Raw genomic sequence first — 22244 nt, 5'->3', positions numbered from 1 at the left:
CCTAGCTAACGCTGACAGGCTCTTTGCTGGCAACGGGCGAGACCTGAGAAGAGGAAAGGAAGGATTTCCAGGGGTTTTCCCGATGGGAATACTCCGATGCTTAAGTTAGTACTGTGTAGGGGAAATGAAAGGAAAAACGAGGGCTAAGAGTGTAGGTCGCGCAGTGTTCCTATACTCTAGAGATTTTTTAGTCCATTCTTTCAAAAGAAGTTTCTCCTCTGCTCTGAGGGCTTTTATAGGGGCACTCCTTGGGGGATTGGGCGTAACCGCCACCGGATCTCCTGCCACAGTTGTTATCTGCCAGGGCTACGCAGGTGGCCGTTGGGGCGTACTCCTTACCTTGGCGAGTGACACGTCTCCAAGGTGACAGGCATGCCTCCACCTATTGAGAGACGTGGGTGCAAACTACCGAAAGGATAGGGACTACGCCGTCAGTAGGTGATATGGTGCAGTCTGATTGGTACGACCTGTCAGATAAAAACTTCCTGCAGAATGCTCATGCAATCCATTCCCGAGCTACTTTGTAGCGAGTTAGGAATGTTTCAGGAGTGCCATTAGTAAACTATTCTTTGGGACTTCTTGTCCGTTTGGGAGTTCGGGCGAGTTGGTTTTCTTAGTTTGTGAGCTGAAGTTGCCTCGGAATATTCCTTTGGGGGTAGCTCGGGGAACCGGGAGCTCGCGTCGTGGCGAGCTGCTTTAGGGGCCTATTACTTAGCTATACCGGACCACGATGCTGAGTTGTCGCTTACGTCGGGTCAGTGTCCATGTGTCGCTGTTTCATAGATCGGGTCAAATCACCCTTCATCAATTGCCCCCCACTCCTCGGGCTAAGAGTATCGCCTTAGCGCGGGGAGTTGATGAAGCGTGATGGGCTGATTTGACCAAAATTCAAACTTGATTGACTACCCCCATTAAATGCGTTCGCGGGAATCAAGAGATCTTTTGTCTTCCCTAACTTTTCGGATTTCAAAAATGTGCTAAGGTGGCCTTTAATTCCGAACGTCATGCGGCTGCGACTACCTCGATTGCGGAAGACGTGCCGCCAATCGCCTTCATTTTTCAGGAGGCGTGCGGTCAGGAAATCTACGGACCGTTGGATCTGCTTTGATCACGGCCGTTAGTTTGAAAGGGTAGGGGCTATAAATAGGGGCCCCCCTCAGGCCCTACATTCTTCCATGCTGTCCTTTGGATTCTGAGGTCGCATACTTCACCTAGCTTTCTCGAGTTCTTCAGTCATCTCCATTCCATCTTACTCTGGTGAGTCTCAATTGCCGTCATCCATGTCCGTGTACCCACGTCATGCTTATTGTAGGGGCAGTAGCCAGGATGACGACGCTCCCTCGAGCTCGGGGGGAGCCTAGGAGCGTATTCCGGAGGCTCGGGAAGACTCTGGCGATACTACATCTACTTCTAGGGGAAGGGAGCTTGACACCTTTGGCCCTTCCTTAATGACGGCAGAGAGACTCAGGTCTCTGATCTGCTATTTTTGTCTCCCTAGGGACCTGGTTTATAGCCTCCCTACTGTCAACTTCCCTTGGGAGCATGGTCCCAATGACATAGTAATTTTTCAAAAACAGCTCGAGGCCAGTTTGCGTCTCCCCTTACACCCCTTGATAGTGGAGGTGCTAAATCACTTTAATGTCACTATTGACCAACTTCATCCCAACGCCATTCGAAACATGGTTGGGACTATATCTTTGTGTTACGAGTATTGTCTCCCTTTAGATCTTGATATTTTTGCATCTATCATCTGTATAAAGAATGTTGCTCCTGGGGTTCCTCCAAAGAGGCGTTTTTATTACCTCTCCCCCCGTCGTAGCTATAAGCTCTTATACGAGCTGCCGAATAAGATTCCCGCCTAGAAGCGGGACTATTTTGTGGTTCGCAACCCCAAGGGGTGGCCCTTTCCTACTGCTTGGAGGGGCGCTGTCCAGGACCCCGGGGCCGAGTTGGACCCTAAGACTCGGAAAATGATGTTGTCATGGGCGTTGGTAGGCTTCCATTGCTCAAACTACATAGCCAAGGAGAAGCTCGTGCAGGCACGCTTGAGCCCGGGTAGGTCGGTCTTTTAGGTCGCGTAGTGCCTTGCGACTTGTGTACACATGCATTGTCTATTATCGGACTAATATCTTGTGGTCTTGTGGCAGCCATCATGTCTATTGCTGATTCGCGCCACTTCTCTCAAGCAACCAGAGACACCAAGCGAAGAGGACGCGCCCTGACCGAACCCCGCCTTCAGGGAGCACTGAGTTTAGGTCCGCCGAATCGGTCCTTCCCTCTCCTTCGCCTGAGGTTCCGATGCCCCCCCTAAGGGGACTAGTGGGGCTAACCCTGGGGGGAGTGAACTCCCTCAGTCAGGGGAGGCATCCTGCAACCCCCTTCAGCCCCATCCTTACCCCCGATTCCCAGTGGGGAACTGGGAATGCGTAAATGACTATCTGGTGGCCCGTCGGAGGAGCCGGAAAGTGGTTACCAATGAGGAAATCGCTCAGTGGGGGAACATGGAGCCCGAGGATTTATCCATGTTCGCCTCTGCTCACTGTATGGTGGTAAGTGACCTTTCCTCTTCTCTTGTTTTACCCTTTCCCACTGTCTTCTGATCTTTCTTTCTTGCCGACAGGTGAATTCTGCAATTCATGACATGGCTCTCCAGATGCACATCCATCGCGTCGACGCTCTCGACCAACGTGCTACCAACCAGAGGCTCCAGGTCGAGCTCGACCGGTTCCAAGGCGAGCTCCAGCACACCCGCAAGGGGAGCGAGTCTCAGGAGCTGCTCGTTCATGACCAGGAAGCTCAAATTGCTCGGCTTACTGAAGAGAGCGCACGCTATAGGGAGGAGTCATCGAGGATGGCGGGGGAGAGGGAGCTTCTCAGGCAGCAGGTGCGGGACTTGGAGTCCACTCTTCTGAACCGGACCCGAAACTTTGATCAGATGGTGGAGGCTGAGCGAGAGAAAGCGGTCTGGGATTTTAAAGACTCCCAGGAATTTCATGACCTCCAAGCGGAGTATGGTTCGGGTTCATACCGCTCGGGGTTTAAGCTCTACCGGTGGCTGGTTCGAAAGAAGTTTTCCGGGCTCAACCTCGACGGCATTACTATGAAGGGTCTGTCTCCTGAGACAGCGGACCAAGCAGATGAAGAGGAGCCCGATTCTCCGGAGGAGGAGGAGGCAGATTCTTGAGGTGGTGTTTCTCTGGGCTCCTGTGGCTTCCGGGTGCCATAAACCTGGTCTTTCACAAGTTTTTTAGTTGGGCGGTTGTGCCCTATGGTGATGGAACCTTGCCTGAGCTTTTTTAGCTCGGTTATTGCACTTGTCATTCATTTTTCATCATTTTTTTAATGAATGAATGAAAGTTTCTTCCTTCTGAGTATGATGGACTTTACTTTTACTAAAGCAATCTCATCACTTGAACTATTGAAGTAACATACTTTAAATAGGGCTCTTTGGTAGGCGTTATCCCGATTTGTAACGTTTAAGGCTCGCGTGCTATATCACGGAGTGATTGCAACGTATGCCCGAACTAAGCATCAGTTGGCTTTTTTTCAGTTCGACCAACGTATCGAGATGAACTATGTTTCGCGGGGTTTATACCCGAACTACTTACGCTTTTAATGTTTTCATGCCTTTGCCATTGTCGTTTCACGCTGAGGTCTTTGTTAGCTCGGTGTTATGGCCCTTAGGCTTTGGGAGGGACTATAGTTTGCTGCTGGATTTCTCCCAGGCTGAAGTGGCAACTAGGGTCTTCTTGTGCCAAGGTCATGTTAGCTCGGTATTCTGGCCCTTAGGCTTTGGGAGGGACCGTAGTCCACTCCTGAATTTCTCCCAGGATGAAGTGGCAATAGGGGTCTTCTTGTGTCGAGGTCATGTTATCTCGGTATTCTAGCCCTTAGGCTTTGGGAGGGACCCGTAGTCCGCTCCTAGATTTTTACAGGTAATATTGCCTCAAGTTGACAATATTCCATGCCCGAGGTACTTGTTTCCCTTTGAGGATCTCGAGTTCGTATGTTCCTTCTCCGAGCACTCGTTTCACTCGGTAAGGACCTTCCCAGTTGGACCCAAGCTTGCCAGCACTGAGCTCAGGCACCATAACTTTTCGAAGGGCCAAATCACCAACACAGAGGTTTCGCCTCTTGACCCTGGCGTTATAGTATCGAGCTACTCACTGCTGGTAGGTTGCGGTCCTAATGTACGCGAGGTCCCTCACTTCGTCGAGTAGGTCGAGGTTGGTGCATAGCTCATCTTCGTTTGTTTGATCGTTGTATGCTTCCAGGCGCAACGTGGGTACTTTGATCTCTGCGGGAATCACTGCTTCAGTACCGTAGGTGAGATTGAAGGGTGTTTCTCCCGTGGTGGTCTTCTTCGTGGTTCGGTAGGTTCATAAGACACTGGGTAGTTCATCTGCCCACAATCCTTTAGCTCGGTCCAGTCGTACTTTTAGTCCGCGGAGGATGGCTCTATTCATGACTTCTGCCTGACCATTTGCTTGAGGGTGCGTGACTGAAGTGAAGTTCTGTTGGATCCCCATGTCTCTGCACCAATCTTGAAATTTGATGTCTTCGAACTATTTGCCATTGTCGAAAATCAATACCTTAGGTAGTCCGAAACAACATACGATGTTCTTCCAAAAGAAGTTTTGGACATTTCAGGTTGTGATTGTTACGAGGGGCTCGGCTTCTACCCACTTGGTAAAATAGTCCACCGCCACTACTAAGAACTTTCTTCTTCCCGTTGCTGGTAGGAATGGCCCAAGTAGATACTTGAGGTCAGCAGCAGGTTGGTGGTGAATATTGGAATGTCTCTGACATTTGTCACATTTTCTAACAAGTTCAATGGTGTCTGCCATCATTGTTGGCCAATAATACCCTTGCCGAAGCGCTTTCTGGGCAAGGGCTCTGCCCCCCAAGTGTCTGCCACATAGACCCTCATGGATGTCACGGAGTACGAGCTCGGCTTCGGTAGGTCGCAAGCAACGCAGATAAGGGAGCGTGTAAGATCTCCTGTACAGCCGCTCGTCTATCACGACGTATTTGGCTGCCTGGCACTACACCCTTCTGGCTGCATTGCAATCTGCAGGGAGGTTCCCGTGCAGCAAGAAGCTTGCGAGCGGGTCGACCCAGATCGGCTCTACTTGAACAACGGGAGCGACCTCCTCTGCCCCCTGAGAATGCTAGGCCGAGACAGGTCCTCTATGTACACGATCCTCATGGTGATGTCGCTAGTGCTGGCTAACTTGGACAGGGCATCGGCCTCAGCGTTCTCCGACCTAGGGATCTGTCTGATGAAGTGTGACTGGAAGTTGAGCAGGACCTCTCTGACTTTGGCTAAGTAGGCGGTCATGGTTGGCTCGCGAGCTTCGTACTCATCGGTGACTTGGTTGACCACAAGCTGGGAATCACTACTGATAACAATGTGCTTGTCTTTTACTTCTCTGGCTAGGGTTAGTCCAGCTCGCGAGCTTTGTACTCGCCGGTCATGGTTGTCTTTTACTTCTCTAGCTAGCGCGTACTCCAGTTTTATGCCGCTTGGGCCGTGCAACACTATTCTGGCACCGCTGCCTTGTTGGTTCGAGGAGCCATCTACGTGAAGGATCCAGGGCTCCTCATCCCAGCTCGCAGTTGGCCGAGCTAGGAGAGGTGCCACACTGGCTACTACTACACGGGGTTCGTACTCGACCGATCCGAGAGCTCCGGGCTCACCCGAGGGGGGAGCCTCGTGCTCGATCAGACTGGGAACTTCGGAGTTGAATGTGCATTCGGCTATGAAATCTGCCAAGGCTTGGGCCTTAATGGCAGTTCGCGGCTTGTACTGAAGGTCGTACTCGCTGAGCTCAATGGCCCACTTCGTCAATCGGCCAGAGACCTCGGGCTTAAGCAAGACTTGTCTCAGAGGTTTGCCGGTAAGGACAATAACAATATGAGCTTCAAAGTACGGGCGGAGCTTCCGAGCTGCAATTATCAATGCGTATGCTAGCTTCTCCATCTCCAGGTATCTCGTTTCTGCTCCCTGCAATACCTTACTAACATAATAGATGGGTCGTTGGACCTGATCTACTTCCTTTATTAGTACCGAACTGACCACTTCATCGCTCGCCAAGAGGTACAGTTCCAAAATGTCACCCTCCTCGGGCCGGGTTAAGGTCGGCACACTAGAGAGGTAATTCTTGAGCTCGTCAAACGTGATCTGACAGTCTTGGGTCTACACGGACCCTTTGCTCTTGATTGCCTTAGAGAACGGTAGACAGCGGTCTGCCGATTTGGACATGAAGAGGCTCAGGGCAGTTATGTGGCCATTCAGCCTCTGAACCTCCTTCAACTTACGGGGTGGTCTCATGTCTAAGATGGCCTTAACCTTATCCGGGTTGGCTTCAATGTCGCGCTGGTTAACGATGTATCCCAGGAATTTACCTGAGGTCACGCCGAACACACACTTGTTCGGATTTAATCTCATGTTAAACTTACTCAAAATTTCAAAAACAAAATGCAAGTCTTGTATTAATTCATTTGAGAATTCGGTTTTGACGACCATGTCGTCTACATAGCATTCTACTTTTTTGCCGATTAACGACGCAAACAATTTATTTACAAGTCTCTGAAAGGTTGCCCCTGCGTTTTTCAACCCGAAGGGCATAACCTTGTAAAAGGAAAGGTCGAATTCTGTGATGAATGCAGTTTTTTCTTCGTCTGCGGGGTCCATCTTGATCTGGTTATAGCCCGAATAGGTGTCCAAGAAACTAAGCAACTCATGCCCTGAGGTCGCGTCCACCAGACGGTCAATTCGGGGGAGCGGGAAGCAGTCTTTCGGGCAAGCCCGGTTCAGGTCGGTGTAGTCGACACACATGCGCCACTTGTTGTTGGCCTTCTTTACCAGGACGGGGTTGGCTACCCAGCTTGGGTATTGGACTTCTCTTATGAAGTCTGCCACGAGGAGCTTCTTGACTTCCTCGTCGACCGCTTTCCACCGTTCCGGGGCTAGGTTGCGTTTCTTCTATCTAACGGGCCTAACTACAATATCAGTGTTCAGCTTGTGAGTTATGAGTCTGGGGTCTATACCGGACATTTCTGTCGTGGACCATGCAAAAATATCTAAATTTTGAAGTAAAAAACTTACCAGTTCGGATCGTAGGGGCTCCTGGACGGAAGCACCGATCTAGAGCATTCGAGTTGGGTCTGTTGTTGAGGTCAGGACTGCAACTGTTTCTTCCGTGGGCATGGCTCGCTCTTCGCCTTGCTTTGTGGGTCATTCCAGTTCGACGTCATCGGCCACCTTGGTTTTTCCCTTTAGGGCGACAACGTAGCACTTGCGGGACTCGAGCTAGTCGCCCCGCGCTACTCCCACACCGAAATCTGTTGGGAAATTCATAGACAAGTGGTAAGTGGAGGCCACCGCCCGTAGGACATGGGTGATCGATCGACTTATTATGGCATTGTAGGGAGAGGGGGTCGCTACCACCAGGAAGTTGTGTTCGAATCTGACCACACAAGGCCACGTGCCGATCTCTACAAGTATTGTTATCTTCCCAAGGGGGCGAACTTCCTCTCTGTTGAAGCCCACTAAGGGGGTGTCTGTAGGCCTCAGATCACTTCTTTGCAACTGAAGCTGGTCGAATGCAACTTTAAAGAGGATGTCGGCCGAGTTGCCTGAGTCCACGAGTATACGCCTGACCTCGAAGTCGTTGATCCTTAGCTTTATCACGAGTGCATCATCATGGGGGTAGTGGACCCCTCGCGCATCGTCTTCCGTGAAGAAAATGGGGTCTCCCGTCTTTGGCCGCTTTGGGGGGTTCTGATCTTCCCGGGCGGCCTCATGAACTGATGTTCGAGCTGCTGCTGAGGTGAAACCCACAACGATCGAACCTCCCACTATCATGTGGATGGTTCCTCGAACTGGCATCTCCTCCGGAGGCTGCCTCTACGGTTGTTCGGCCGGCCTGCTGCTAGATTCCGGAGCGTCTCTACCGTGCTCCCCTTGCCGACCTGCTCTACTATTATTATTATTATTATTTTGTACAAAGTTTCTCAAATATCCGCGACGGATGAGCTCATCTATCTCGTCGCAGAGGTTTTTACAGCTTTCGGTGTTGTGACCGTGGTCTTTGTGAAAACTGCAATACAAACTCTTATTTCTTTCATTGGGGTTCCCCTTCAGACGGGGTGGCCACTTCACGTACAGGGCGTCCTTGATTGCCATCGGGATTTCGGCCCGCTTCGCGTTTAGTGGGGTGTAATCAGCTCGGTCTGGTGCAGGAGCTCGGAACATTTGACCCGGCTTCGCACTCCAAATTGTTTCCTTTCTTCGGGTGTCTGTTTGACTAGATGGGTTTTCTCTTTTCTTTTTTTCTGGTGCGCCCTCCCCCTTATGGTTGATCTCTTCTTCAGTGGCTATGAATTTATCCGCAAGCTTTAGAAACTCAGTTATGGTCGCGGGTTGGTTGACGACCATGTACCACTTGAACTCTTTATGCTTCACGCCCTTCTTGGCCGCTGCTAGGCGTACAACAGGACCCAGGCGTGGTATCTACATACAAGCATTGTTGAACCGCTTGATATAACTCCTGATGGACTCTCCCTCCCTTTGTGCTATGTTGAAGATGCTTTCTTCAGTTCGCGGACACCGCTTGCTGGTGACGAAGTGCGACGTGAAGGCTTGTGCGAACTGCGCCCAACTTCTTATTGACCCGGGCACCAAATTCTGGTACCACGTACGGGCTGCTCCCCTAAAAGTAGTGGAGAAGGCCACGCACATGCACGACTCGTTGGCTCGCGCTAGGTGCATCTGTGACTGAAAGGCATCTACATGATCATTCGGGTCGAATGACCCGTCGTACTTATCAAGAGGAGGGAGTTTGTAATCCTTGGGCATCGGGACTACCAAAAGTTCGGGAGACAGGGGGGATGGAACTGAAATAAGGGGAGCTTCGGCTTCGGCCAAGCGTACCTCTTCTTTGCCCATGAGCTCGGGCAAATCGCGGGTGACAGACCGGCGATCTCGGCGTCGGCGCTTCTGCTTCCTGACGGGCTCGGCGTTTGTGCTACTGACTTCCATGCTATCCAAGGCTGTTTGCATCGGGGGTAACTCGGTCCACTGGTGATGGTTGCGGACAGAAGGAGCCTTCCTGGAGTCTGCTGCTAGGATTTCAAACTGGTTCTCTAGGATCGGGGTTCCAAGCTTCAACTGCCGGGGTGACATAGACCTGCCTAATCGGGGTCCTCCCAACCTGTCCACCCACGGTGAGATCGAGGTAGCCGGTCTCTCCCATCTGTCGTGGGGGGAGACATGGTTTTTGGGGAGGTTTTGGGGGGCCTCTCCTCTGCCAGAGTGCTCATTCTGGCTTGCTGCGAAGCTAGGCACTACGGCGAGAGCTAAGGCTGTTGAAGCTGAGGTTGAGGTAGTTGGGAGAACTACTGCTGGTATTTGTACTGGGAAACCTGGTGCAGTACGTGTTGTTGGTAGAGTTGAAGTTGTTGGAACTGTTGCATTTGAGCCTACATGGCCCTCATGCACTGCACCAGGTCCTCCAGCTGGTTCAGGCCGGCCGCTGGGGGCACGACCGAAGGTTCAGTGAAGGTTGTCCTGACTGTAGCAGGAAGTGGGGCGATGACAGGTGCCATTGTGAGAGGCACGCTTAAGCTGGGGATTCCGTCCACTGATAGGGGGACAGTGAACTGTCCGGTGCAGACAGTAGGAAGCTGGGAGTGTTCCCTGGAGTTATCCATCTCCGTGCTTCGTCCTACGTTGCTAGAGGAGGCCATGAGCGTTGGACTGTTTCAAGGAAGAAGAAAGAACTGAAAAAGCTTAGAGAGAAAGGCCTTTTGAAGTGATTCCCACAGACGGCGCCAAATGATGTAGCGCGATCCGGGCACTCTTAGTTGACGCTGACTGGCTCCTTGCTAGCAACGGGCGAGACCAGAGAAGAGGAAATGAAGGATTCACGGGGGCTTTCCCAGTGGGAATACTCCGATGCTTAGGTTAGTACTGTGTAGGGGAAATGAAAGGAAAAACGAGGGCTAAGAGTGTAGGTCACGCAGTGTTCCTGTACTCAAGAAATTTTTTAGTCTATTCTTTCAAAAGAAGTTTTTCCTCTGCTCTGAGGGCTTTTATAGGGGCACTCCTTAGGGGATTGGGTGTAACCGCCACCGGATCTCCTGCCACAGTCGTTATCTGCCAGGGCTGCGCAGGTGGCCGTTGGGGCGTACTCCTTACCTGGGCGAGTGACACGTCTCCAAGGTGATAGGCACGCCTCCACCTACTAAGAGACGTGGGTGCAAACTTCCGAAAGGACAGGGACTACGCCGTCAATGGGTGATATGGCGCAATCTGGCTGGTACGGCCTGATAGATAGAAGCTTCCTGCGGAATGCTCATGCGATCCATTCGCGAGCTACTTTGTAGCGAGTTAGGAATGTTTCAGGAGTGTCATTAGTAAACTATTCTTCGGGACTTCTTGTCCGCTTGGGAGTTCGGGCGAGTTGGTTTTCTTAGTTTGCGAGCTGAAGTTGCCTCGGTATATTCCTTTGGGGGTAGCTCGAGGAACCGGGAGCTCGCGTCGTGGCGAGCTGCTTTAGGGGCCTGTTACTTAGCTATACCGGACCACGATGTTGAGTTGTCACTTACGTTGAGTCAGTGTCCACATATCGTTGTTTCATAGATCGGGTCAAATCACCCTTCATCAAGGAGGTTTAAATTCAACCCCTACATGGCCTTTTGTTCTCTCAATGAAGTGAACAATGCAACCCACTTAAATAATGTAAATCACTTTTTTGGGATAATTTTGATAAATTTTCATTGTAATAAATTTTTTCATGTGTAAGTATAGCGTTTTAAAAACTTTACAAGTATTAGTCAGCTTCATGGGCGAGCCTATCCCCCAAACGCATAACCTTACAACCCTGGTGTAGACAATCAACAAGAGACCTTACTAACTAGGTAGTTGACAATTAATGGAAAGGGTGTATTTGCTTCTTTATTTGGAACATGAATAATGATTTTTATTAAGTCAAAATATAAAGAAGGCTCAAGTATTTATTAGAAAAAAAACACGGGTCATTTAAATCTATTAACACCTTTTACATTTACTAGTGTGAGTAAGACAAAAATATTAAGGGTTTTTATGGTTCAATCCACCTCTAGGTAGAGTTAGGATTTTTTAGGGGTGGACTGAATTCTGCCGTGTGGATTGATACTAAATTCACATGCAAGATGTAATTTATAAGGGGAGGGGGGCTGCAAATCAGAATTTCGAGGTAGAGTGTAGGCTAAAAATCCCAAATATTATGGTACTATGATTTGACATTTATGACATGCACCAAAACCAAGGTAAGCATAAAAAAATGAAAAGAACATTGCTAGAGATGGAAGGTAAGAAGGCCCCTAGTTCCAACAACTTTCTTATTTATTTCATTTTATCAATAGTGTTGGCACATTTTTCTTTTCTAAAGTGTTGCCACTTTTTGAAGGAGGATTTCATGAAAGGCAAAAATTTCATGCAAGGTCCTTACTTCGGATGGTTGTAAACTCTACCTTCATTTCAAGGAACTGTTTAACCTAAAAGCTTAAGTTGTTAGGTGGGGTTCATATATAAATTTTAGGATCCATTTGATTCATGTCCAAGCCGATTGGATTCGGAATCAGAAGCACCTATTCCTAATGCCTGTTTGATCCAGGTAGGAATTAGAATCAGATTCTAATTGTTACTCTTTAGTTGAAGTAGAAGCTAGGATTGAGGGAGGGAGGGAGGGAGGGAGGGAGGGAGGGTGGAAGAAGAGAGAAGAGGAAGAATGGGAAGAAGGCATGTGAAATGTTGGATGGAGGAAGGCTAGCTAGAGATGGTGATTGTCAGCGTCTGGTGTTGGATGGAAGAAGGCATGCGAAAGTTACAGCCTTTGGTCAAATAAGAAATGGGAGATATTTTGTCAAAAATAAAAAATAAAGAAGGGGAACGGGAATGGCATTCTTGGGGGAGTGGGCTGAATTGCCATTCCCGGGGTATGGGGGAATCCCAGTGGTTCAGTTTGGAAAGAGACAAATACAAATATGTACAGTACAAATATATACCAAATAATACAAGTTACAAGGTTTTGTACTCTACATATTTGTATTTGTACTCCTTCCAAATTGAGCCATGATCAACCAAACCGTTGGAATCAGAATGTGCTAAAGCTAGGTGCCTATTGTATGTTCATTGGGAGTTCCTCTTATATATATGAAGGAAAATGGGCTTTGGCGTGAAGTGGGGGGGTTTGGACTTCGGATTAAGGAAAATGAGCCGGGCTCGAGCCGGGCTTTCACTCTATATTAACAGAATTTTTTAAGGCCTGAGCCCGACCTGATCATCGGGCCTACGACTTGGACCCGAGCCCGGCCCTCATAAAAAGCCCGAAATTTAGCCCATACTGTTAGCGGCTGAATAGAGAGAGAGAGAGAGAGAGAGAGAGAGAGAGAGAGAGAGAGAGATTATACAGAAAAGAATAAAAAATGTATATATTAAATTATAAATATATATTTTAATAAATATCACATTATTTATATATTTTATATAATATATAAAATACATATTATATATTCTATAAAATATATAATGCTGAGTCGGGCCGGGCCGGGCTTTTTTAACAAATCCCGAGCCCGGCCCGAAACACAGTCGAATTTATTGTGTTAGGCCCAAGATCAGGGCCGCGGGCCTAATTACATGACCAAGCCCGATCGGAATGCGGGCCAGGCCGGGCCATCGGGCTACCTGGCCCATGAACAAGTCTAGTGATGACTAACAACATTCCTGAATGTTGCATTGATGGGACAAGGGCTTTGATGAAGCCAATTCACTCTCCCTGTTTCTATTTGTTATGACCGTGGAGGTGTTGAGTAGTTATAGGGTTTCAAGGTGAGCAACATTCTCTACCTCGAATTTGTCGTTTTTATGTAGAGAAATTCAAGAGTAGAAAAATTCAACATTCTCTACCATTGTCTCGAGGCAGTTAAGGAACAAAGCCTAACTTTCTATCGTGTAGTATTAATTGAAGTTTAGTATTCACCATCTCAGATCTTTAAATACATTACAAACAGCAAAAGCGTTAAACGTCAATGGTTTTTTTTTTTTTTTTTTCTTCTTTCATATGCTTGAAATTGGTGAGTTCAAATCCAGTGAACCCGTGGGTTCACGGGGAGTATGTACCCTCCAATCGGAGGCATGCACGTCGCCCTCTTCACAGAAGCCACTCCCGTTAACGTTTTTCTCCCATTAAAGCAGGCGAATCCGGTTCAACCTGCCGGTCAGAAAAAGACAAAACAAACCAAAGACTTTCCTATAGTTTTTCTCCCATCGTTTGCATGAAAAGGCTTGTAGTTCTCTTCTTTTTTATGCTAACCTAAAATTTTTGGTTATTGACAAAAACAAATACAACGGGACAAATTGTATGGAAAGTTGCTTGTATCAATGCATACATTGAAATATAATACAAAATTATGCAGGAATTGATGCTATTTTCCTTGATAGTAATGGTTCTTTTGTTGGACCTTGTGCAGAATGCGTGGTGCCAAGATCTTTTTTTGCAGAAGCTCAAGCTCTTCTCTCGGGTCTTCAGCTGGCTAGAAGGTTGAGCTTAAAGCTTTATAGGTTTTTTTGGACTGTCCCATGCTGGTGGAGTGCTTGAACGAAAGATCATATATATCATGCATCTTCCTTTTGATAGTTGGTTTGAGATGAAAAGCTTCAATGCAGTCGTTAATCATATAGAAAGACAGCTAAATGGAGCAACCCACTGTTTACCTTCTCAGTCCTGTTTAAAGGGGAATGGTTGTTATCCTCCTCTTTGCTTATGAAGTTTGTATTCAAAACTTTGATGTACTGGCAATTGGCTCTTATAGTTTTAATGAATTAGACAAGGTTTTTCTAATCCAGATAACGAACCGGTCAGGGGTCCGGTTTTTGGGTCGAACGGTCAGTTTGTTCTGATAAAAAAATAAAAAATTTTAAAAAATGGTCAAAACCGTTGAAGGGTCACCTGACTGGTTCCCGGTTTTTCCAGTCCGGTTCGATTTTGAAAACCATAGAATTATAAATTCATCTTTTTACCAAAAAAAAAAGAAAAAAAAAATAGAATACAAAATTAACAAATACTTGTATTAGAACTTGGAAGCTTGAAGATTTCTATCTTGTATTGAACAAGAAAAATATTGAGAAGGCCACCTAGGAGAAGCAGCGTCTCTCATGAAGCCAAAGTTCTATTATGGACTCTGAAAAGTATTAAGGGATTTCCTTCCACTCAACCAGTAAATCAGACCCGTTCCATTGGGATGTAACCATTGGTTTTTTGCCACTTATATGTCACATACACAACAAGCTTTTCTGCTAGTACCAATTGAACAAGAAATTCTGAGAAAGGCCATGGAATTGAAGTCATCAGGACATTACACTAACATGATAACACCTGTTACTCTTTCATTAGAATGAGTAGAAAATCTTTTGATATTTGCACTGATAAAGAAAATTTTTGGGTGATGGTATTTTTAATAATGTTGAATTAGAATTCCTCTTAATTTGTAGACATCATTTGATTTATCAAACAATGATTCATCACATTCAGTTTCGTATATACTATTTTATCAAACATTAATAGCCCAAATGTCTTTAGGAATAAAGAAACAACCATTCCCCTATATTCTATTTTTTATTAACATAAGTGGGGGTTTATTTTATCTTTTCATTTGTAAAGCGTGCTCCCAATTTATTAGGATTTTTTTCTCAATTTTTTATCAAAAATTGGGTGTGCCCAAATCAAAACTTGTTATTGTATTCCTACAACCCAACATCTGCACATGATTCTCTCATTAGCCATCTAAAATATTGTATTCCTTTGAAATACAATCTCATTATTATGTCTTAACTCTTAAGTACATCTTAGGATCTGCCAATAAGATCTACTTAAAAGCCATCTCCTTGGCTATATTTTAGAGGGGTGAAGTTTCCTTCTTCCTTTTTGGCATGAATGCTTTCTGCTCCTTCACCAAATTTTCTCTTGAAGATGAGAAAGAAACCTTACATAGAAGGAATTGCTGCACCTATTTTATTAGCAATGTGATAGGGATTTGGAGTTAATGGGAAGAAACTCAACAGCGCTCATGCCAAGGTAACCCAAAATTAGGGGTGAGTAAAAAAAACGAAAAATTGAATCCATCGAAATTGAATCAAAAAATCGGTTAATCGAATCGGTTGATTCGGTGTTTTAAAAAACTGAAGGTACTGGTTTAATTTCAGTTAACTAATATAGAAAATTGGCAGTTAATCGAACCAACCAATATACATATATTTCTATATATTTTATATATATTATATTATATATAATATTTTTTATATATTATAAATTAATAAATATGCATTATATATAAATATATATGATATATTATTTATTATTTAAAATATAATATTTTATATATTTATAATCTTTTATTATATATTTTTATAATATATATTATAAAAATAAAAACCGAAAAACTGACGAACCGAATTGGTGGTTAATCAAAGTGGTCAAATAATTAATCGATTGGTTTCAATTTGGTTTGGTTACCGGTTTTCCAAAAACCAATAGTACCAATTCGGTTACAAAAAAAAAAGGCCCAGAATTCAGTTAACCGAACCGTGAGCACCCTTACCCAAAACAACCAATTCGTTAATAAAATAGTCCAGGAGAACCAATAATCCAATTTGCCAATAAAACAATGTCCAAACTGAATCTCTTGAAGCAATTCTATGTAGCTAAGAATGCATAAAATTTATCACTTGAACATATTTGAGTAGTAGACCTATTCATGGGCCGGGTAGCCCGATGGCCTGGCCCGGTCCAGCCCGCACCCCAGTCAGGCTTGGTCATGTAATTAGGCTCGCGGGCCTGACCTCGGGCCTAACACAGTAAGCTCGACTGTGTTTCAGGCCGGGCTCGGGATTTGTCAAAAAAGCCCGGGTCGAGCCCAGTCTGGCCCGACTCAACATTATATATTTTATAAAATATATAATATGTATTTTATATATTATATAAAATATATAAATAATATGATATTTATTAAAATATATATTTATAATTGAATATATATTTTTTTTTATTCTTTTCTTTATAATTTCTCTCTCTCTCTCTCTCTCTCTCTCTCTATTCAGCCGCTTCAGCAGTAGTAATAGTATGGGCTAAATTTCGGGCTCGGGTCCAGGCCTAAGCTTCGGGCTTTTTATGAGGGCTGGGCTCGGGCCCAAGTTGTAAGCCCGATGATTGGACTGGGTTCGGACTCAGACCTTAGAAAAATATGTTAATACAGAGTGAAATCCCAGCCCGAACCTAACCCGGGCCGACCCATGAATAGGTCTATTGAGTAGTTGATACTCTCTCGAAGCAATAGATTGTAACTGCAACTCTTTTTTTTATTGTCGTGTATCCCCTGAATTCAACACATTCTTTTATTATAGTAGAGGTGTACAACATCAAACGAATGATAAATGGGTGACCTATACATGAATAATATGATGATACTTTTCATATTTGATCTTCTATTTGCCAAACGAATGCTTAAATTTTGTATTGAATGGTTACAATAGATCAGTCCTGTTAGATTATGACAATGTGATGAAAGTTGGTGGTAGAACTATTGATCTCTTGGGATGTTGGTGTCGGGGAATAAACCACCACCTTCAGCAAGATCCAAAACAGAGTTATCGCTCAACACAATGGTTTTTAAAAACGAATGGTGATCGAACTGGTCAGGGGTCTGATTACCGGTTCGAACAGTTCAAACGGTTAATCAGTCGGTTCAATGATTTGTTAATCAAAATTAACGGTTTTAAGAGAAAAACGGTTTTAAAGAAAAACGAAATCGGTCAAATGACCAGTTCCCGGTTTTTCCGACCCGACCGTCCGGTCCTGTCCGGTTTTGAAAACAGTGCCCGACACAGTCACAAGGTACTGTAACATTAGCAGCATGTTCGGGCTAGTAGCATCTCATTGCAATTTCAATGTCTCGTCTTCCATCCTTGGATCGTTGGTTTATATTGGTCAGAACCTATTAAAATATAAATATCGTCCACTGAGGAAGAACGCAACAACCAACTAGCGGTGGGTTGAAGGTTGAGGATAATATGGAGGCACAAACTCTCCTGTACTCTTCTGCTCTCGATTGGGATGTACATACCATAGCTTGGGAACCATTCAAAACGAAAAAAAATAAATAAATAAGAAGAAGAGGAATTGAGTTCACAGGGAAGAAGAGGAGATTACCACCGGTCGCCGGTTTAACCCTTGCCGTTGGACATGAGTTGTTAGTCGCTGGTGGTTTGAGGCTTCTGGGCACTGGTTAGGGTTTGGATGAGAGGGGGTGCGAAGAGAGTTCGAATGAGAGAGGGAATCATTGTTTTGAAGCTTCGAATAGGGTTTTTCCTGTTTTTTGTGTTTTAGAGGTCGGTTCAATGATTCAATCGGCAATTTAACCGTTAACGTTACAGTCCTGTTAACTTTGTGTCAATAGACACATTGAGCGATGTGCACGCCTCCTATTGGAGGGTGGGTACACGCTCCCTATGAACTGGATACGACCTCGCAATTGGTATAGATGTTGTCGGTTAGGTGTTGCACTATGGGTTTATATTATATTCTTATCATCTTTTTATAAGGCTGCGTTTTGAAATGATGCCAATGGAGTGTAAATTCTGGTTGAGGGTAAATTTACATTCTGGTAATTTATTTTTGTTTATATTTGGTAATATTATATTTGTATATTAATAAATGATAGATCAATGCATATTTACGATGTAAGAATATATCAAAAAAAGAAATAAATTTGTATTTAAGTGGGCTTTTAATAAAAAAAAAATCATATGCTTATTGAAATTTATGTTTGTATTCATTATAGCTAAAAGTCTATTTTAGTAAGAAGATAAATTTATTGCAAAACTAACTCAACTTTATAATTTATATGAACCATTTTACACTCTACATATTTACATTCACACTTATTTGAATCGGGACTTCCAAAAGAAACTGGTCACTCATTACTCATGAAATAGAACACCTTGAATAAGTGATAAGAAAGGAAATAATTAACAATAGAGCAAATACAGTTCGGGTCTCAACCCACTTCACATTTCACGCTATACTAATTTCTTTCTTTTTGTTTTGATGAAGATACTAATTTCATTTAGTCCGTCCTCTGGCGACCCGTTTGAAAATTCTTTCTTTGATGATTTCTTATGAGCTGTCTTTTTTGGTTTCAATTTGCTTGAGGTCGAAGAACTTCTCTTACTGATTCTTTGGCTTTCTCTCTTTCTTCACATTGGACATCTTAACATTGTTGTGTATGAAAATGGATGCTACTGTGAATACAAACGATATAAAGGTAAATAGAGTATGAAGACTTATCGACTGAGGCGTGTCCGTAATACTGTCTTCGCCTCCTCTGGGTAATGTCCGGTGCAGTATAAAAAATTCAGCATTCTGCTCCAGGATTCAACAGACTTCAAGGCACTCAGTAACTGTGCATTAGGATTACTGAGCAATATGAACTGTAGTAATCTTTCAACTCGAAAATGAATACAATATGCAGAGAATGAATGAATGTTGAGAGTAAAACGTATAATACAAAAAAAAAATTAAGTGGCGATTCTTTGAGAGACGCTATTAAAGATTGCGACTAAGAGATGCTAAGTCAAAACCGACAGTTTTGATTAGAAAGAAGAAAACGAACTTTCAGCTGTTTGAATTCGAAATTAAAACAAGTTTAAAATGAATGTGCAACTGTTCGAATTAAAAGAAAACCGGTCAAAAATAGTAGGTGAATAATCTACACTTGCGCCCCGACCCGAACCGAGCTGGCCCAGCCCGGCCCGGCTCATCTTTGGAGAGGAACTTACGATACTTCCAGCTACATTCCCTAGCTCATCTTTGGAGCATTTTAGGTTTCTGTTATGGGAAATTCTGTATCAGGTTTTTTTTCCTGTTTTTCAACTCGATTCTTCTTTTCTGCTTTTGTGTGGGAAAATGGTGACCTTCTCCTGGTTCATCAGTCATCTTAGCCTCAATGATAGATACATCCTTGTCATCATTTACGCCATCATAGCCATTTCAACGCTTCCAAGTACCAGTTTGTTCTTCATATACAATCCTGTCTTTGGAAGATCGATGCTTTTCCCTGAGCAACCTTGTTGTAGCCTGTAGGTGGAGGCAGTTGAACAATAGGGCCATCTCGGTCTTCTGTTGAAGGTAAGTCGAAAAGGATATCTGCAATCGCTTGGGCCAACTCAGTGCAGAAAGGAAGTGATGATGCAGGTCGTACGCAATTAATAGATTCCCAAGGTTGAAGTAAAACTCAACAAAGTGGTTTGAATAAACCACATCTGGAGTTTGTGTTTGAATAAGCTACTTCAAAAATGGTTGCTTGTGTTTAATTAATTAACCACTCCCACTATTTTCCCTGAAAATTAGCATTTTTTGAAGGTGGGCTTACCCACTCTCACGTTTTTGAATGTGGGTAGACAGGTGTCTAAATTGAAGGTCTTATTTTGATTTTGAAATAACCCACTTCTTATATTCTCTTTTTTCGAATAAATAGGTTGCCACTTGTCTGAGAGGAGCGATTTTTGTAATGGAAGGAAAGAAGGATGAAGTAGTCATGAGGAAAGGACCATGGATGGCAGAGGAAGACGAAATACTGTTGGATTACGTAAAAAAGTACGGCCCCAGAGATTGGAGCTCCATTCGATCCAAAGGCCTGTTGCCCAGAACAGGCAAATCATGTCGTCTCAGATGGGTTAACAAGCTTAAGCCCGACTTAAAGACGTAAGCCACGGAACCTTCAATTTGTTGAGTTTCTGTTAATATTCTACTTATGCTCATGGGTCATTTTCGATGTTCTTATTTGAGTTATTTCAGTAATGTATCTGATTTCTTGGGCATCTGAAAAAAAAAAAAAAAAAAAAAGGAAAATCAGTGGGTTAATTAGCTTCTTTTTCGTCGTCTGTAATGGCTTTGGTTACAAAATTTGATAATGAATCATGTTGGGGTGCTGCTAACTAATAATATAAATGTATATATATATATATAAAAAAAAAAAAAAGTGGATGCAAATTTTCAGTAGAGGAGGAGAGGGTGGTGATCGATTTGCAGGCAAAATTCGGGAACAAATGGGCCAGAATCGCGACGTATTTGCCTGGTAGAACCGATAATGACGTGAAGAATTTCTGGAGTACCAGACAGAAGAGGCTGGCAAGGATTTTACAGACGTCACAGCCATGCAAGTCGCAGAAGAACAATGGGAAAAGCTCTGTTCTTCATGAAATTCCACCTTTGGAGGTAAGAAAGAAGAAAGAACCAACCAACCAAACAAACAAACAGACAATCACTAGTTGCAGATGAAATTTTCTTTTTTTAAATGTCAATGAACTGAATATATATTTCTTTCTAGTACTAGTAATAGTAGTTGCATGCAGAATTTCTTGGGTTCAAATTCAAATACAAAGATGGGTCTCAGGCATCGATCTATGTTCTTTTATATTTTTGGACATTTTCATTTGCCACTGTTTGATTTTGTTTCCTTCTGCAGTTTGCCGAACCAGTAATAGTTGCTAGTGATTTATTTCAGGCTCCTAAATTCAGTTCCACTTCTGTGGAGGAAGTATCATCATCATCATCATCCAAGGATCAGAACTTCCCTCCTTCCTACATGGAAAACTCAGAAGTGATCAAAATGGTACCATTACCTGATTTGGTGAACCCAAATCTGCTTAATTTGGGCACCAACAACCTCACCCAGCTCGAGTACACACCTATGGAGAAGAAGCCATGCGTCGACCCACTATCACAATTCCCCTTTCCTCAACTCCCACAGCCTCCCTTGGATCTCCCTCTCCCACTCTTGCCGGAAAGCCAAGAACTTGCAGATACCAATCTTTTGAACGTATTTTCACGTCAGATGGCTTCAGAACCTGATGAAGATGGTCCACAGCTCCCACTGGGGCTCCTTTCTTTCGGATCAGAAGTGAATAGTCAAAACAGTGGAAGAGGGGATGACAATCCTGCGATGCCAGACAGCTACTTTGATGACTTCCCCACTGACATGTTCGACTACCTTGAACAATTTCCAAGCTCGTCAGAGTGGTAAAATGGTGGTTACTAACTTGTGTACCTTGGGACTGTATGGCCATGGCACCATCTTATAGTTATTTTCAAATTACTAAATAGTAGTATAACTTTTATCACATGCACTAAAATCATAGAAAGTATCTACTTTATAATAGTGTAGATGAACTAGAAACGATAATTCTCATTATGCGAAGAGGTTGCGTGTTAAAAAAAGATAAAACCATGATTTTAAAAGGCATTAGAGGCGAGGCGAGAGACGTATGCTTCAAGGTGAGACTCAAAAATAGCCTAGCCTTGGTAGCCCAGTGGACATAAAGGGTGTGGGCCTCAATGTGTTAGACGACTGGTTGCAACCAAAGAATGGGTGAGTGTTCTTATTCTTCTTGATCTTGAAACAAGATTTTTCTTCTATAAATTCTTAATTTGCTATGATCGATTACCCAAGAAGAAAGTGGCTTTACAACTGTTGAATAGAGTTACCATCAGCGGATCTACTATGGGTCTATGGCCGAAGTGTTTACTGCCTCTCTTGCTATAGATCTCTTTCATTGCTCTCTCTCTTTCCCCCTTGGGCTGAATTCTTTTTTTTCCTTTTTTTCATTTAATCGATTCCTTGTCTTATTTTTATCCTTCATTTTGTGATTGGTAGAATGTGAATGAATAATGGGTGATGCATGCTGGTGTAGCAGATTTGGTTTACCATTTGATTTGATGAATTAATTTCTTGCTCATATGCGCTACGTCTGTACGTACTCTGTTTTATGTGTCTAGGATGAAATTCAGAAACAGGACTATGATTTTTAAATAAGAAACTGCTAAATGTGATTAATCAAGATAATATAAATGAGAGAGAGAGAGAAAGGGAAAAGTAGACTCTAAGTTGGAATTTCCAAGGACCCATGTGCTTTTTTTTGGATGAAGAGAAGAGATTAGAGGCCTGCTTAAAACAACATATACGAAAGCAAAACATTAAAAAATATATATATCTGGAAGTAAATATATATTGATATGAAACAATTTTCTTTTATGAGGAAACAAATTAATTGCATATTTAATGGATAAAATATTACAAACACTTTTAATTTGCATGTATAGGTTACCTAATTTAGATAATCTAGATAGAAAAGATTATAAATA

At 43.9% G+C, this 22244-nt stretch overlaps 1 protein-coding gene across 1 annotated transcript; it reads left to right on the top strand.

The window, feature by feature from the left end:
• Positions 1-19610: 19610 nt before the first annotated feature.
• LOC148848313 (transcription factor DUO1-like) lies at positions 19611-21347 on the top strand. Its single transcript, XM_088947983.1, has 3 exons — positions 19611-19805; positions 20084-20318; positions 20608-21347. The coding sequence occupies exons 1-3, from the start codon at positions 19612-19614 to the stop codon at positions 21124-21126; spliced, it is 948 nt and encodes a 315-aa protein (XP_088804109.1). The 5' UTR covers position 19611; the 3' UTR covers positions 21127-21347.
• Positions 21348-22244: the final 897 nt, after the last annotated feature.

Source organism: Nelumbo lutea, chromosome 6 (assembly GCF_056320005.1).
Source record: "Nelumbo lutea isolate HS-2025 chromosome 6, American lotus-T2T, whole genome shotgun sequence".
Classification (NCBI taxonomy): Eukaryota; Viridiplantae; Streptophyta; class Magnoliopsida; order Proteales; family Nelumbonaceae; genus Nelumbo; species Nelumbo lutea.
The sequence above is the reverse complement of the archived record's forward strand: the minus strand, read 5'-3'. Positions and strand labels throughout refer to the sequence as shown.